Source organism: Bison bison, unplaced genomic scaffold, assembly GCF_000754665.1.
Source record: "Bison bison bison isolate TAMUID 2011002044 unplaced genomic scaffold, Bison_UMD1.0 scf7180017862979, whole genome shotgun sequence".
NCBI classification, from domain to species: Eukaryota; Metazoa; Chordata; class Mammalia; order Artiodactyla; family Bovidae; genus Bison; species Bison bison.
The window spans coordinates 2,345,110-2,360,489 of record NW_011493551.1 but is presented as its reverse complement, the minus strand read 5'-3'; the positions used below and the strand labels follow the sequence as shown (position 1 = coordinate 2,360,489).

The window sequence follows — 15,380 nt, the reverse complement described above, 5'->3', positions numbered from 1 at the left end:
CAAGGCAGTTTCTTCCTTGCTCACCAAAACTCAGGTAGCCCTGAGCCATCAGGAAAGAAGGAAGACTTCCAACCCTCAGCTATCTGGTCAACCTCTGCATTCAATACTTCCAGATGAAGTCCTAACATTGTGAGGTACAGACAAGCCACTCTCACTGGACTCTGAATTCCTGTGTATCTATCATGTTTTATTATTTGCTGTATTGTTTTGTTTCTGTGATGTTTTGACATTTGGGACCTTGCAAACCTAGGGAGGGATTGCCCACTTCACGCACACCACCCAGAGTTAGCTAATTTCTAGAGATAGCAGGCATCTTGTCTGTGAGTACCTCTTTAATATGCAAACCAACGCATCCTGGCAGAACCTGCTGGAAATCTGCCATCTGTGGTACTGGGGGAAGTTCTTCACAAGGAGCTGCTGCAATTCAAAACTCACTGCAGAGCCTCTCAACTGGGGGCCAAGGGAAGCTGCTGGCCACTGTGCACTGCTGGCTGCCATGTGCTGTGGGATACAAGTGATAAGAAGCCCCCCACGCGGCAGGAGCCCCTGAGCGGGACCTGACCCTGAAGAGTCCACATGTGCTCCACCTGTGCGGCGCTGGAGAAGACTCAACCTGAAGGAGCCGGTTGTGAAAAGCGCTCCACAACCAAGGAGAGGCCTTCCTCCTGGAGGTCTTGCCGGCTCCCTCTACCTGCAAAGCTGAGCACTGCAGCAGCCGGAAAAGGAGAAATATCTAATGGACTCACTTATCGCAGAGGTAAGTGGCGCAATACATAGGCAGTTACGTATGTATTTAGGGACTCAACTTCCATATGCAACCTTCTGTCTACATCTGGAGTTCCATACAATGATAAAACAGTTCCATATGTCCACCTAATGAATTACAGCTATCTTTCTTACAAATGAGCAATTCTCATCTCTCTCCAAAACCAATCTAAATACTTCTCAGATTTTGTAATAATTTGGAAAATATAGTGTTACATAAGGACTAAATTGTAACCTTAACTCCCAACAACTTACTTGTAAAATGAAAACATAAAGAGGAAGAAAAAATGTCAGTATATACAAAGATACCATGTATATAAGAGGGAAAATACGCAAAACTACTGTAGTCCTTGTTTTTGTAATTGGCCACATGGCTGTTTTAGAAAGCATTAGTGATTTCCCAACTGCACTGCTCCCTCTACATTTATTAGCTGGCATCCTACTATAAGCTTTCTCTTCTCCTCTGTTTACTTATTTAATAGTTATATTACTATAAACATATAATCTTATTTTTGCTCATTGGGTTATAATCTGTTACTGTCCTATTTTATCTTGATGTTCCCCGTTTGGCTAATGGGAGCCCTTACAATCTGACTCCTAGTCCTTTTGACACATCCCCATTATTCTGTGAATACTTCCTTATTTTCTTGCACAAGATGGTGTAGGGTCATCTTGAACTCTCTCAATCCTAGAAGTAGAATTAATCATTTATCCAAGGAACCCTTTGTGGAGAATGATATTGAGAAATCAATAACTGGTGCTAAGTGTGCTTATTCCTCTTCGAGTGTCATTGCTTCTAGCCCTTTCAGCAGACAGATGGGAAATGTGTATGTTTGTGTATGTTCATGGTTATATATGTGTACACATATACACATGCATACATGTACACATATAAACACATTTATAGCTGTATTTATTCTGTATCTACTTATCTATATTTTTATTTATTTATTATTATTTCTTTATGTGGCTGTCTTAATTGTGGCACATAGGATCTTTGGTCTTTAGTTGTGGCATGCGGGATCTAGTTCCCTGATCAGGGATTGAACCTGGGCCCCCTACATGGGAGTGTGAAGTCTCAGCCACTGAACCACCAGGGAAGTCCTGGATGACATGAGTTTGAGCAAGCTCTGGATGCTGGTAATGGACAGGGAGGCCTGATGTGCTGCAGTCCATGGGGTCACAAAGAGCTGGACACAACTGAGCGACTGAACTGAACTGATGGACTGACTTGTGTCCCAAATTCATATGCTGAAGCTCTAACCTGTGACTGTGTTTAGAGTAATGAATTCATTAAGGTTACCTGGGAACATCCATAAGAGCAGAGTCTGATCTGATAAGATTAGTGTCCTTATAAGAAGAAACATCCGGAGAAGGCAATGGCACCCCACTCCAGTACTCTTGCCTGGAAAATCCATGGACGGAGGAGCCTGGTGGGCTGTAGTCCATGGGGTCACGAAAAGTTGGACACAATTGAGTGACTTCACTTTCACTTTTCTCTTTCATGCATTGGAGAAGGAAATGGCAACCCACTCCAGTGTTCTTGCCTGGAGAATCCCAGGGACGGGGGAGCCTGGTGGGCTGCCGTCTCTGGGGTCGCACAGAGTCAGACACAACCGAAGCGACTTAGCAGCGGCAAGAAGAAACATCAGAGAGGCATCTTTCTCTTTCTCACCACCACGTGAGGGCACAGTGAGCAGGCACTGTCTGCATGTCAGGAAGAGAGATCTCACCAGAAACTGAGTCAGTCAGAACCTTGATCCTGGACTTCTCAGCCTCCAGAATTGTAAGAAAATAAACTTTTGTTGTTAAGTCACCCAGACACTGTGGTATTTTGTTTTTGCCTCCCAAGCAGACTAATACAATATTGACCTTGAATGTTAGATTAACATGAGTGGTGTATTTTTAAAAAGATGTTTCTATAATGCACCATTTGCCTATAGGACTTTGTTATTTTCAGTCTCTTCAGACTGTTAGTTCAGAGAAGAAAGTTGTAATAAGTTGCTTCGTGTAATGCCCTAAGCAGAAGGGCATTTTTTAAAAAGTTTAAAACGACCAGATTATTTATCAATAAAAATGGAGTTGACTCAAGAGTCACTGTTGCTTGTCAGCTGAGTGTGGAAATTCTCTCTGCTCTCCCCAGAACAGAACATTCAGCAACAACAAACCCATGGGAATAAGCCTCAACCCCACTGGGGGACCATTTGTGACTGTACAGCTGCTGGAACAATTCCTGCAGGATAGAGAGGGTAGACACTGAATGTCGCTCTAGTATCTGTAGCAAGGTTTATATTAAGCACTGTGCCTATAGCACTCACCTCATCCTTACAGCATTGCTCAGAGGTGGTAATATAATGATTTCCATTTCATAGATGAGAAAATAGAGAAGCAGAGAGGTTAAGTCATTTGCCTAAGGTTGAGCAGCTAGAATCCCTTTCCTAGGCTCTATTCCCCTAAAAATGAGCACCTTGCTGAGCCGTACTGGAGCTCAGGGCTAAAGGAAAAACGTGCATCCCTAGATACAATTGTCAAAACATCTTTCCATATTTTGAACCAAATGAAAAAAGTGGATTAAAGCTCTATGATTAAAAAACACAAGCATATATAAATCTCCATGTTGCCAATCTATTCCTACACTATTGTCAACACTCATAAATCCAACTGGCAGGGGACACAGTGGTGACCTGCCTGGGAACCATGGGCTGATTGGAAATGACTGTTCTCGATGAAAAATGAGGCAGGGTCATAAAACAAGCAACAACCTGTCTTTAGGTTGTGCTGTGCTAAGTAGCTTCAGTCGTGTCCGACTCTTTGTGACCACGTGGACTGTGGCCCACCAGGCTCCTCTGTCCATGGGATTCTCCAGGCAAAAGTACTGGTGTGGGTTGCCATCAAATGTCGATATTTTATTCATCATAGATATTTTGCATTAATTTTTAAAGATATTGCATTAAAATATTTATCTCAATTATGGCGTTTCTTGGTGCCCCTCAAATATTTCTCCCAAGGAGATTCTACCCAATTAAGATTGTCTCAGTTTAATCTGATCCCTGGTAAAACCAGATGTTGGTCTGAATTACCCAAGACTCCATTCCCCAGAGTAGTAGTCCTTCTTTCCCTCTTTAAACAGAGCCCTGTTGGGGAGTGGATTCCAGAGGCATTCTGTGGATCCCAGATGCCCCACTTTTGCATGCCCACACGATTATGGAAGCGCCTCATCTTCTCATCAGAAATACTGAATCATAAAGCTGCAATAATGGAAACTGTTCCATTGTATGGTAAGCACACAATGGTCACACGCCTGCAAAGATGTTTGGAGACACCAGATATTCTCCACCCAGCCTTAGTCACATCTGACCCAGAAACCACAAGCTCCTAATTCCTATCCTGGTACGCTCATCAGAGCTCATGGCATCAGAGTTCCTAAGCTCTTCAAGCACAAATATGCCAAGAGTTTGGCCTTTCTATTGCTGAGAATGGGGTAGAAGGAGCTCCTGGTTCAGAAGCCCAGCCTCTTGGTTTAAATGTCTGCATGGTACCCTCCTTAGCCAAGCAGTTGACTGAAAGGTTTCGCAATACTTTGTATTGAAGATGAACATTGCTGATTTCTTTATTCTTTTCAATATTTCCACAGGGCTTCAGGAACAACAGAGAAACCACTGTTAAAACCCTTTTAAACTACAACAAAGCAATTGCCAATGTTTTTGTTCAGGACACAAGAATTGGAGACCTCGGGATGAGGAAGAACAGCTCCCAAATATACCCTCCACCTAGCCAAAGGGGACCCAAAGTCCCATGTGCTGGCTCTTATTCTTCCCCCCCTTGCAACTCTTACAGAAGAGAACTCAAATGACTACAAAGGTCAGCTCTGAAGTGAAAAAGAAGTCAGGGAGACCCAGCTGCCTACTCCCAGGCTCCCTTTGTTGACCATTTTTAAACCAGTGCACAAATAACTTGTCTTCCAATGAAGCAAACAAGTACTGATCAAGGGCCTACTGGACACCCTACATCCACTCCTGCCCTTCCAACCCAAGTTTCAAGCTGTAGTCAAAGTGAATTTCTATAAACACAAATTTGTCATGAGGATGAAATGAGTTAATATTTGTAAAGTCTGACTGGCATTACTGGTACATTGTAAGTGCTATAAAGTGTCTATTAAATAAACACATACAGTGCTATTCCCCACCTCTCTCTCTCGCTGACCTAACTCCAGGCCTCCATTCAAGACTTTCTCAATCAAGTTACCTCCTGACCTTAGCCTTATTTAGCATGTGCCCTCCTCTGTTCCCAGATCCAGGCTTCTTCATCTGTTCAATCTCAACACCTCCTTCACAGAAAAATATTACTCTGCCTCTAGGACCTCCCCAAGGGAGCTTAGGTTCCTTCCTAATGTTTATCACAACTGTAATAAACAATTAAATGTTTTTAGTTTTTCAATATTTTGCTAAACTGTAAATTCCCCGATTTCAAGATTAGAACCCACGACATTCTGGTTTTGAAACCAAAGGTCTGACTACCGCACTAACTGTCCCTTCTCCTCCCTCAAAGCTGGAGCCAGAAGACAAGTGGAGTAGAGTTCAAAGAGCTGCAAGTCTGTTTGCAGAGGGCCACACGCAGCAGCAAGGAACACGGCGCCGCGCGCACAGGCCTCGGGTCCAGAGCAGGGGGGCATCCGTCACGTGTACCCGGCAGGGCCAGCCTTCGCCGCACCCCGGGGCAGGAATGCAGCCCCGCCCCCACTCCGGAGCCAGCAAAACCGCGCTCTCCTGGAGGACTGACGTCAATGAAAGGGGCACCTCCGGGCGCAGTGCGAGGGTGGCAGTGGGCGGAGGGAAAGGGCTGGGAGGGCACTCCCCTCGCTGCTGCTCCGCCGCTAATTGGACCTGGGGCCCTTTCGCACTCTGATTTCCAGGCCAGTGGAGAGAAGGGGGCGGAGCCGGGACACGCCCCTCGCCTCTTTACGGCCGCCGATTGGCTCACCGTGTCTCCGCGTTCGATTTTGGAAGGCTCGCCGGGAGCTCTCACCTAGGCTCGGCTGAGGATTGGCTGTTCCGGGGCTGGGGAGCGCTTTCTCCGGGGAGCCGCGGCTGCGACCGAGGTGGCCCTCCTCGGGAGGCCAGGTACGTAAGTCGGCAGCCAAGCTTTTGCTGCGGTGGAGGCGGGTGGGAGGGCTGTCAGAGCAGAGGTGTCGCTGAGACCCGAACTCCCAGGTCCAGTTAGGGCCCGTCATGCGAAGCGGCCGCGTCTAAGACTTAGGGGCAGACCCGTTCTGGTGGTGTCGTCGTGTGACCTCGGCCAGGATACCCCCTCCCAAGGTCTTGTCCTGTTGATGAACGCCGTCTGGTCCTTGTGAGCACCATCAAGGCAGGAAGCTCAGAGCTGCGCTCGCCCTTTCGAAAACGTTGAAAGGGGTTGGAGTGGGCGCATCTTAGCTGACCCTATCCCGATTTGAGGTCTATTGGCTCTGCGCTCCTGCGTGGTGAGTAATCGCTCTAACTCCCCACGGGACCATGGAATGCTGAGGGCACAGACACACAGTATTGGGAGACCTGCCTTTGATCCCTGCACCTTCCAAACCCTGGAGAAGCAAATAGCAGATTTCAAAGCCTCCTGGGTCCTTCCTCCCCATGAAGACTTCCTCAGCCATCTGGCAGGAACAAAAATAGCAGTGGTTGAGAGTGTGGGCGCTGGGATCAGACTAGGGTTCCCATCCCAGTCTCATCACCTACCCATCTGTGTGACTTTGGGAAGTTACCAAACCTTTCTGAGCTCAGATTTCTCGTCTGTAAAATGGGTGTAACAAGGATAGTGCCTCCTCATAGGGGTGTTGAGAGGATTAAAGATACTACTTCTCAGGAAGTGCTGTTCTGCATTTGACAGGGAGCCTCTACTGCAGGTATGATTTAAAAGTCCACAGATGAACCTATCTCCCTTTACTCTCTTCTCCCAAGAGTGAAGGCCCTTTCTGAGGGAGTGTCATGACAGTAGTGAGAATGAAAATGGCAGAGATTCTGTAATCCCTGGAGGCTAAATAGCCTGTCTCCCTCCCGTCAGCTTCCCTGGTAGGTCAGTGGTAAAAGAATCTGCCTGCCAATGCAGGAGATACAGGTTCGGTCCCTGGGTTAGGGAGATCCCCTGGAGAAGGAAATGGCAACCCACTCCACTATTCTTTCCTGGGAAATCCCATGGACAGACAAGCCTGGCGGACTACAGTCCATGAGGTCACAAAAGAGTTGTACACGACTTAGCGACTAAACAACAGCAATAACAACTCCCTTCCATCATTCATTCATGATGTAATGTGCTGGGATAGATCCTTGGCATACTAAAGTATTAATCTTCCTATCCCCTAAGGGTTATCTATTCTCACCATTTTGATGAAGAGCAAATTGAGGCAGGGGAAAACCAAGACCTGCCAATGTATTCAGTTATCAATGGCAGAACCAGAATTCAGGGTTCTTGGACTCTACAGAAGAGTTATTCCTAGATCTAGCAGGAGTTTGTTTTCAGGTCATATCTGAGAATTGACCTGGGAAAAGGGTCCATTTCCTTTCTCTACCTTCTGGGACACAGAATTGTAGACCAACCTGTGTCTAGTTCTCTACTGCCTGAGCTAGGCCCTGTGGGAGGCAGGACCCACATAGCCATTTGGACTGAGCCTCCTGCTTGAAGGAGCCACAGATTTTGGCTGCTGTCCAGTGGGCAGGGAAACAGGCCAAGGCCACAAATGTTGATATGGGCCTTGGGCCAGAGCCTCCAGGTTTTTTTTTTCTTTTCCTAAGAGGCCCTTGGCCTCTGGTTACAGATTATCATCATCACCAGTGCTATCTGAAGGGGGTGAGCTGAGTGAGTGAGGGCTCAGTTGCCGCCCAGGTCACACGAGTGTGTTGTGCCTGCCATAGCTCCCTGCACGTCCCCGAGACCACAGTGTGAAAAGCTCTCTGAACTGAGCTTCATACATTACAAAAAACGCTCGGTTGGACACCATATTTGTGTACTGCAAATTCAGTGCATGGTGAGTCACTTTTAAATATATTTCTTTGTCAGAGCTTAGCAGTTCCTTTATTGCCTGTTGCAAAACAAGTTGAACTTCAATTTCAACATTTGATATTTACTTTGGGAGTTCATTTTTAAGCTAGTTTAGATCAAATTGAAGGATTTTGCAATTAGTCTTTACTCATTAGCTCACAGATCCATGCCTATCTTTTATGCCAGCTCTGAAATGAAAGATCCATTTATAACCTTTTAATAGCCCCATGGTTTCATTTCCCAGTTTAAACAAGGGCCATTGTTCAAGTACACACTAACTTCCCTGGATTCAGGTCTTGTCCAGGAAATCAGTGGGAAAGTAACACATTGAATGAGACAGGAAATTTTCTCCTGATAGTAAATTTTCTCCTGAATCTTCTGATTCAGCTTTCTCAAAGTTTACCATCTAATCCTACTTGGAATCCACTGATTTTTATTCCCAGCCTCACTCTGCTGTCTGAATTCCAAGGTGGGAGGCCAAGCCAGGAGTGAGGGACCTCAAAATCTGGAGTTGCCAAGGCCTCCCCGAGGTTCACGAGGATATGGTTGAGGCTTGGGGGCTCAGACTGGCCCACACGGTTCCTTGTTGGTTTGTTTGTAACTCTGTAACTGACTGCTGGAGGCAGGGCCTTGCAGCCCTGGTAGAGGTGGGTGGCTGGACCATCTGGAAAGTCAGGCTCTGAGCCATTTCCTCCCTAAGACAGCTGCTGCTATTTGATCCTATGACCCATCTCTCTGAAGGGCGGGTGAGACTGCCTGAGTCCCAGAGCAGGACTATCAGCTCTTCTCCCACCACCCCGACCAGCCTAGGAGTCTACTCTGGGCTTGGCCACAGCCAGTCTGGGTCACTAGAATGCTTTCGAGCAGTGAGTTCTTTCTTCTACCAGACCCTAACCCCACAGCAGCCCAACAGTGTCTGGCCTCTAAGGAAGACTAAGGAGGGCAGAAAAGGGGAGTCCCCTGGCACCTAACTATACAGACGTGTCCACACATGTAGCTCCTGGGCCCTGGCAGAGAAGCTAACTCATCTCCACTTCTGTGTGGACCCAGCCTTGTCATGGAATCATTGACTCTCAACACCAGCACACGCCCCGGAGACTATAAGAATAAACCCTTCCTTTCAACTGTAAGAGGAAGGGCCCACAGAGGCCATGTGAAGTGCCTGAGGTGTCTTAGCCAGTGAGTGGCAGGCAGCACTAGGGCTCGAAGCTAGTCCTCTGACTCAAGCCAGAGCTCTGTGCACTGGGCCACGTAGCAGCTCCTGGTTCCTTCTGTGGAGGCTGGGGCTCTTCCCCGTCAGAGTGCCATGGGTTCACGGCTTCAAGGCTGGGGGCGGCCTGTCACCCTGTAAACAGCTTTGGCGCTAGTGAAGATTAAAACAAATTCCATGCCCTGACTCTTACCTGGGGTGTGGGACATTCATCCTTCTTCCCTTTCTACTGGCGAGTTTTCCCCTACATGAATTGGAAAAGAATAGTGAAACAGTCTTCACAGATATAATGGGAAGAAATGTGCTTTGAGCTGCCAGGCTGTGAGGGCAACTTGGTGATTCAAAAGCTCCGGCTGCAGTCACTTAGACTAGGGCTCACCTGAGGATAGGGTGAGCTCGGGCTCAGGGCTATGTATTTCAGCTCCTCTTTAGTCCTCTATGAATGGCAATGAGGTTAACAGTGCCTGATTCCTAACAATGGTTTTGAGGATGAAATGGTATCATGCACGTTGCTGATTCAGAATAAATACCCCCGGCGTGCGTGTTTAGTCGCTTCAGTCGTGTCTGACTCTTTGCCACCCTTTGGACTTGTAGCCCACCAGGCTTCTCTGTCCATGGGATTCTCCAGGCAAGAATACTGGCGTGGGTTTCCACGCCCTCCTCCAGGGGATCTCCCTGACCCAAGGATCGAACCAGCGTCTCTTATGTCTCCTGCACTGGCAGGCGGTTTCTTTACCACTAGCGCCACCTGGCAAGACAAACACCCCATAGTAGTTAGCTTTTACTTCTCTTTATCAGCCTGGAAGTGTGACTTGGTGACTGTTGTTTTCTGGTCACAGGATATCATCCAGCTCTGGAGGTTTAATTACCACACATATTAGGTCTTAACTGGATTCCCATAATTGTGCCTACAGAAAGGCAGATTTTAAAATCCCCATTTTCCAGATAAAAAGCACAATTTTTTTTAAAATTAATTTATCTGAAAGTCTTCTGCAGGTTTATTTTAGCTACTAAATCTTTTCAAAAGAGAGAGCGGGTTATGATAGAAACAGGGTGAGTGTAGAAATTATTAGAAGGAGGGTGGCTACTGAGGTGAGGAGGAGGGAAGGCCAGGGCAAGGGCAGGTGGGGAACAGTCATATCTGAGGAGTCTGAATGGGAGGGAGAGACGGCTCAAATTCTCAAGAGCATCAAAGGCAGGTGAGAGTCAGGGTTACGTCTGCAGGTGGGTAGGTTGAGGATAGGAAGCTGGTAATCTCTTATTTATATGATTCTGATCCTTTGTACTTTTTACAGTTGAGTATGTACATTTTTTATTTAAATTTATTTCAAATTTGATTTCTTTCTTTTTTAAGCTGGCCGCTGGCTGACAGATCTCTCTGTAATTAGCTGCATAGTGGGATCTGACTTAGCAACCAGGCCTTCCTCATTAGGCTCAGGACTGTGCAGGGAGAAGGGAGCACAGGCAAGGCCTTCAGCTGGCTCAGGCCAGACTGTTCAGAGGAAAAGGAGGGTCCACATTACACCCCTGCTGTAAGTGAAAAAGTCCTGAAGGCCAAGAAGAGGGGCATTTGTATTTCTTTAGCTCCCACTGGGGACCTGATACACACTAGACCCATTTAATCCTTACAATAATCCTGAAAAGTGTTATTAGCCCCATTTTCTAGTTGAGCAAGCAGGCCCAGAGAGATTGAACAACTTGCCTAAGGTCACAGCCAGGAAGAGCTTGGGTGTGTTAGCTGCTCAGTCGTGTCCTACTCTTTGCAACCCATGGACTGTAGCCTGCCAGGCTCCTCTGTCCATGGAATTCTCCAGGCAAGAATACTGGAGTGGGTTGCCATTACCTTCTCCAGGGGATCTTCCTGACCCAGGGATTGAACCCTGGTCTCCCACATTGAGGGCAGATTCTTTACCATCTGAGCTAACTGGGAAGCCCGGGAGTTCTGTATAATGCCAAGTCTTTGGTCTTCTGGTCTCCAGTCTATTTTCCAATCCCATAGCCATTTCAGGCTGTAGTGAAGACAAGGATAAGGTGGGTAAGCCTCTTATCCCTTTACCATTCACCAAAAACTACGTAGAACTGAGATAATTCTGTTTTCATTTCTTGCATATGGGGGTGGGGTGTGGCATTGGCCCAAGCCTAACTTTTATTGAACTTATCATAGATTTCAGCTTCTTGCACTGAGAGGATACTTCAATCCCGTAGCCCTTTCTTCTGCCCCTACCTTTCTCTCTGTGGTTCTTTGGACTGTGGTTAGATCTGATTGGTCTATTTCATCCTGTTTAAATTATATGGACTTGGCTCATCCCCCCTCCCCCCCAGGAGCTTGAAAATAGAAGACAGGATGCTCTTCTGTGTTACAGATGGAAAAGCAGACTGGTGGGACATCTTGCATGGTCTTAATGCTTTGTGTCTTCACTCAGTCCTCACAGCGACTCTAAGAAGTAGGTACTTGTATGGCTGATTAAGTTTACACAGGAAGCAGTGGAGGCGAGGAGGATCACCTAGCCAGTAAGTGGTAGAGGCGGCCGGAAGCCGGATTCCTGCCTGTGGAGCCCAAGGCCACAGCCCCTCACTTGCCTCTGTGCCACAGAGCTTGGGTCTCAGCATCAGCGTATTGTTCTTCAGTTTCCTCATCTGTGACATGAGGAGGTTAAAAAGTATCTACCTCCGAGGACAGTTGTGCTCGTTCATGATTCAACGATGTTATGTGAGTACAGCTGTTATGGGGGTACCTGCAACCTGAGTGCTTAAAACATTTCAGCTGCTATGGGTGTTATCACTCGGGCCTGGGCTCTGCGTGGACTCTGGAGCCAGAGAGACTTGGCCTCTGCTTCTGGCTATGCACTTACACATGGCTTTGTGTCCATGAGAAAGTCATTTAACATCTGAGGTGTGCATCTTCATCTCTAAAGTGGAGATGCACAATCCTTACCTTCTGTGACCCTTAATACCTAGGTCAGGCTTGTAAACACTGTAAAGTCTGACTATCGTTATTATCTCCCCAAGGTGCCCCGGGAAATCAGTGATTTCAAGTCAAGACTTACTCTATTTCAGCTACTGGAGAACAGAAACACCAGAAGCCCTTGTGTTGGTCAAGACCCCCAGGCTTGGGAAGGGCCCACTGAGCTGCTGACATCCCTCCCTGCTCCTTCCTCAGCACCCAGGATGGGCACCCCTGCATCTGTGGTCAGCGAGCCACCCCCCTGGCGGGCCCCCCCGGAGGTCCGGGGCCGCAAGCAGGCCGCAGCCAACATCTTCCAGGACGCTGAGCTGCTGCAGATCCAGGGCCTGTTTCAGCGCAGTGGGGACCAGCTGGCTGAGGAACGGGCACAGATCGTCTGGGAGTGTGCAGGGGACCATCGTGTGGCCGAGGCCTTGAAGAGGCTGCGCAGGAAGAGGCCCCCTCGGCAGAAGCCCCTAGGCCCCTCGGTACACCACTGCAGCAGGCTCAGGTAGGCCATGGAGCACGACAGGCCCGCTCCTCCATTTCCCGGCTGGTGTGGCCTGAAGCCACTCACCTGGCCTCCCTGTCAAGTACCTGCCATTGGGGTTGTTGCCAGGTCTACACAGTGCCTACCGTGTGGTTGGCACTTAAGAGACTGTTACTGCTGGGGTCACCTATGACCCTGTGAACTCCCATGGGAAGGGGTGCCTGGGTCCACTCAGTGCCACCTCATTTCACAGAGGTTCTGAACCAGGAGCGAGGGAGGGACTATGGTTTGGACGGGGGAAAAAAAATCCTATTTACCTGTTGTTGAACAGGTAACATTCAAAAATAAGCTGGGTGATCATCTGAGCTGTGGGACTACTGAGAAAATAGCATAGGGGAGTACCATACAGGCATCAAGGGTTAAAAACAGTTGAGAAACTTCACCTGAAATTTCCCCCAGTCCTTCGCCTCTTTGCTTAGGTCGCTGCCCACTCAGGAACAGCAAGCCCCCAAGAGACCAAGCTGAACCATCTAGGTGGCCTAAGCAGTCACTCTGGGTTATGCTCTGTGCCCACAGTCAGAACACGAGATCTGAACAGGCCTTCAGAGGTCATCAGGGCCAGGGCAGCAGATGAGCTTTGTTGCTCCTATGAATTTCAGTTGATCAGTAATCCCTGCCGGAATCATCTTAAGAAGGCTACTTGCCCTCTGGTCTTGTACAGGACAGGATGAGGAGGGTGGAGAAACACAAGAGTGTCACACCCTCTGATCTAGTCCAACTCCCCTTACAGAAAAGCAGTCTGAAAGCTATGCCTTGTCATGCAGCTCTCTGGGGGCAGAGATGAGACCAGAGCCCTGGTCTCATTTGGCTCTGAACAGTGTGCTTTAATAGTTCATTAGGACCAAAATCTCTTCAGTCCCTGTTCTTTCCTTCCTACTGATGTTGGCTTAACATGACTGTTCCCTGCAGAACTGCAGAGCCCTGCGCTCCGCAGAGCAGTGCCACGGAGACGGCTTCCAGTGAGCAGCATGTGAACTCTAGGAGGGCCAGCGCCCGGATCCGCCGGAACTGGAGGAAGCCAGGACCCACAAGCTACCTCCATCAAATCAGACACTGAGCCGGGGAAGGGGCCGGGCCGGCTGTATCCTCCCCAGGATTCACAGAGACTTTTGCCAAAGGGCTGGGGAAGGCAAAGAAGAGACAGCCTCACAACAGCCTCACTGCTGCCACTGGCCTGCGCGGGCCAGAACAGGCCCGGAGGCTTCCACTGAGCTGTCACAGCGGACCCGTTCCTCACCAGACTGAGGAAAAGCAGTGCCCGTTTCTGCCTCAGCCCTTCTCAGTTTAACACTATGCCTGGGCTGCAGGATAGTTTTCCTGGGAGTCGAGTGACAGGCACTCTGACGCAGCGTCCCACTACTCCTGCTACAACTGTGGCCCACGGTCCAGTAGCTCGTCCCACACCCCTGCCCCTCAGGCCAGCACAGGAAAAACGTAGTTCACGTGGCAAAATAAACCATGTGCACCGAGAGCTATGTGAGTCTGTCACGCAAGGGGAAGATCTGGAAATGGACACTCTGGAGCCGGGGGTGAGGCTCGGGCCCACTGCAAGGAGAGGGCAGTTCCCAGGAAGGAGAAAATAGAGCTGGCCTCCTGGTCCAAGGAGAGGAGAAGGGTCTTTGGCCCCTCCACCAGCTCCTATTACAGTCAGAGCTGCGTAGTGGGCAACGGGCCCAGGGTGGGATGAGTGCAGTCAATGCAGTGGGTACTTGCTCCTCAACTGCCCTCTTCACCCCTGTGGGCAAACCAGTCTGAGGCGGCTTCGCAGCTGCACAAACCATGCCTTTTGCATTACTGAAGTTTCCTGAAAACCCCTGAGGTGAGGATTTCTGACTGCTATTCTGGCTTTGGCTCAAAAGAAGCCATTAGCATTTAGCTTCCCTCTCGCCCCTCCTATCTGCTTGATTATCCTCACTTAGAGGAACCAGGGTTCAAATCGCTTCAGGTGGACAGGGATGCAGGGCTGCCCTCTTGTGGCCAAGAAGAAAAGCCAGTCCACATTCCTTATCCCAACCCCTTGGGGAAAGATGATTTTGGAATTTAGAATTATTTCAGCTTTTAGAAAGCAGACATTGCAAAAACTGTAAAATCCCTATCAGAGGAACATCTCAAAACAAAACACTAATATTTCTGCAAGAAATATTCACGGTAAGAAAGATACATGATGATTATAAACAGCTTTGCATCAATCAATGTAGGTTCAGGTCAGGTGTTGGTGTCAAATGGGTTAAAACAATATTTTGGGAAATGAGAACCTGTACCTTCCTCTACTAGAGGAAAACAGATTCAAGAGCCATATCTCGGCAACTCCATGGCAACACAGGGTTCTCTGTCCTTAAAAAGGCATCCTACCTTGTCTTCTTTCCACCAAAGAAAGCTAGACAAAAAAGGTCGGAACTGGACTTGTTATTCATACATTTGCATTGATTTAAATACATTACATATACAATTTCTACAGTGCATTAGAACAATACAGAGGCAGCGGCACTCTCACAGCCCAGCCTCCACTCCCTGACACTGGGAGATGGGCCGATGGCTGGCAGAGGGCTGGGCCGGGCAGCTTCGTGAGGGCCACCCAAAAGCCTGCCCTGGCACTCAGGGCCCGGGCTCTCCCAAAGTCCACATTCAAGGCAACCTGAGTACAGGCTTCAAGGAGAACGGATGTGGGCCAGGAAAGGATGCCCTGTACTTTCACCTGCCAGGACTGGGACCAGCTCCCTCTTACATTGGACCCAATTTCCTTTGCATCCCAGAGCTGGTCTGGCTGAGGGCAACGTGAAGATCTGCTCGGTGGGGGAAGCAACCAGCCCTTTAGACGGCTCAGGCCCTCTCCACCCCAGGTGGAGCAATTCAACAACACATTTATAAACAGATGTCTGTGG

General features: G+C 48.5%; 1 protein-coding gene across 9 annotated transcripts; it reads left to right on the top strand.

The window, feature by feature from the left end:
- The first annotated feature begins 5,569 nt into the window (after window positions 1-5,569).
- Window positions 5,570-14,094, top strand: AVPI1 (arginine vasopressin-induced 1). Of its 9 annotated transcripts, XM_010833071.1 has the most exons (4): window positions 5,573-5,885; window positions 11,428-11,714; window positions 12,014-12,459; window positions 13,408-14,094. In XM_010833071.1, the coding sequence occupies exons 2-4, from the start codon at window positions 11,649-11,651 to the stop codon at window positions 13,553-13,555; spliced, it is 660 nt and encodes a 219-aa protein (XP_010831373.1). In that variant the 5' UTR covers window positions 5,573-5,885; window positions 11,428-11,648; the 3' UTR covers window positions 13,556-14,094. The 9 variants fall into 9 exon arrangements, with proteins under 9 accessions (XP_010831380.1, XP_010831379.1, XP_010831373.1 ...); XM_010833078.1 differs by lacking the exon at window positions 11,428-11,714 and having other exon boundaries at window positions 5,570-6,244; window positions 12,165-12,459; XM_010833077.1 differs by lacking the exon at window positions 11,428-11,714 and having other exon boundaries at window positions 5,572-5,885; window positions 12,165-12,459.
- Window positions 14,095-15,380: the final 1,286 nt, after the last annotated feature.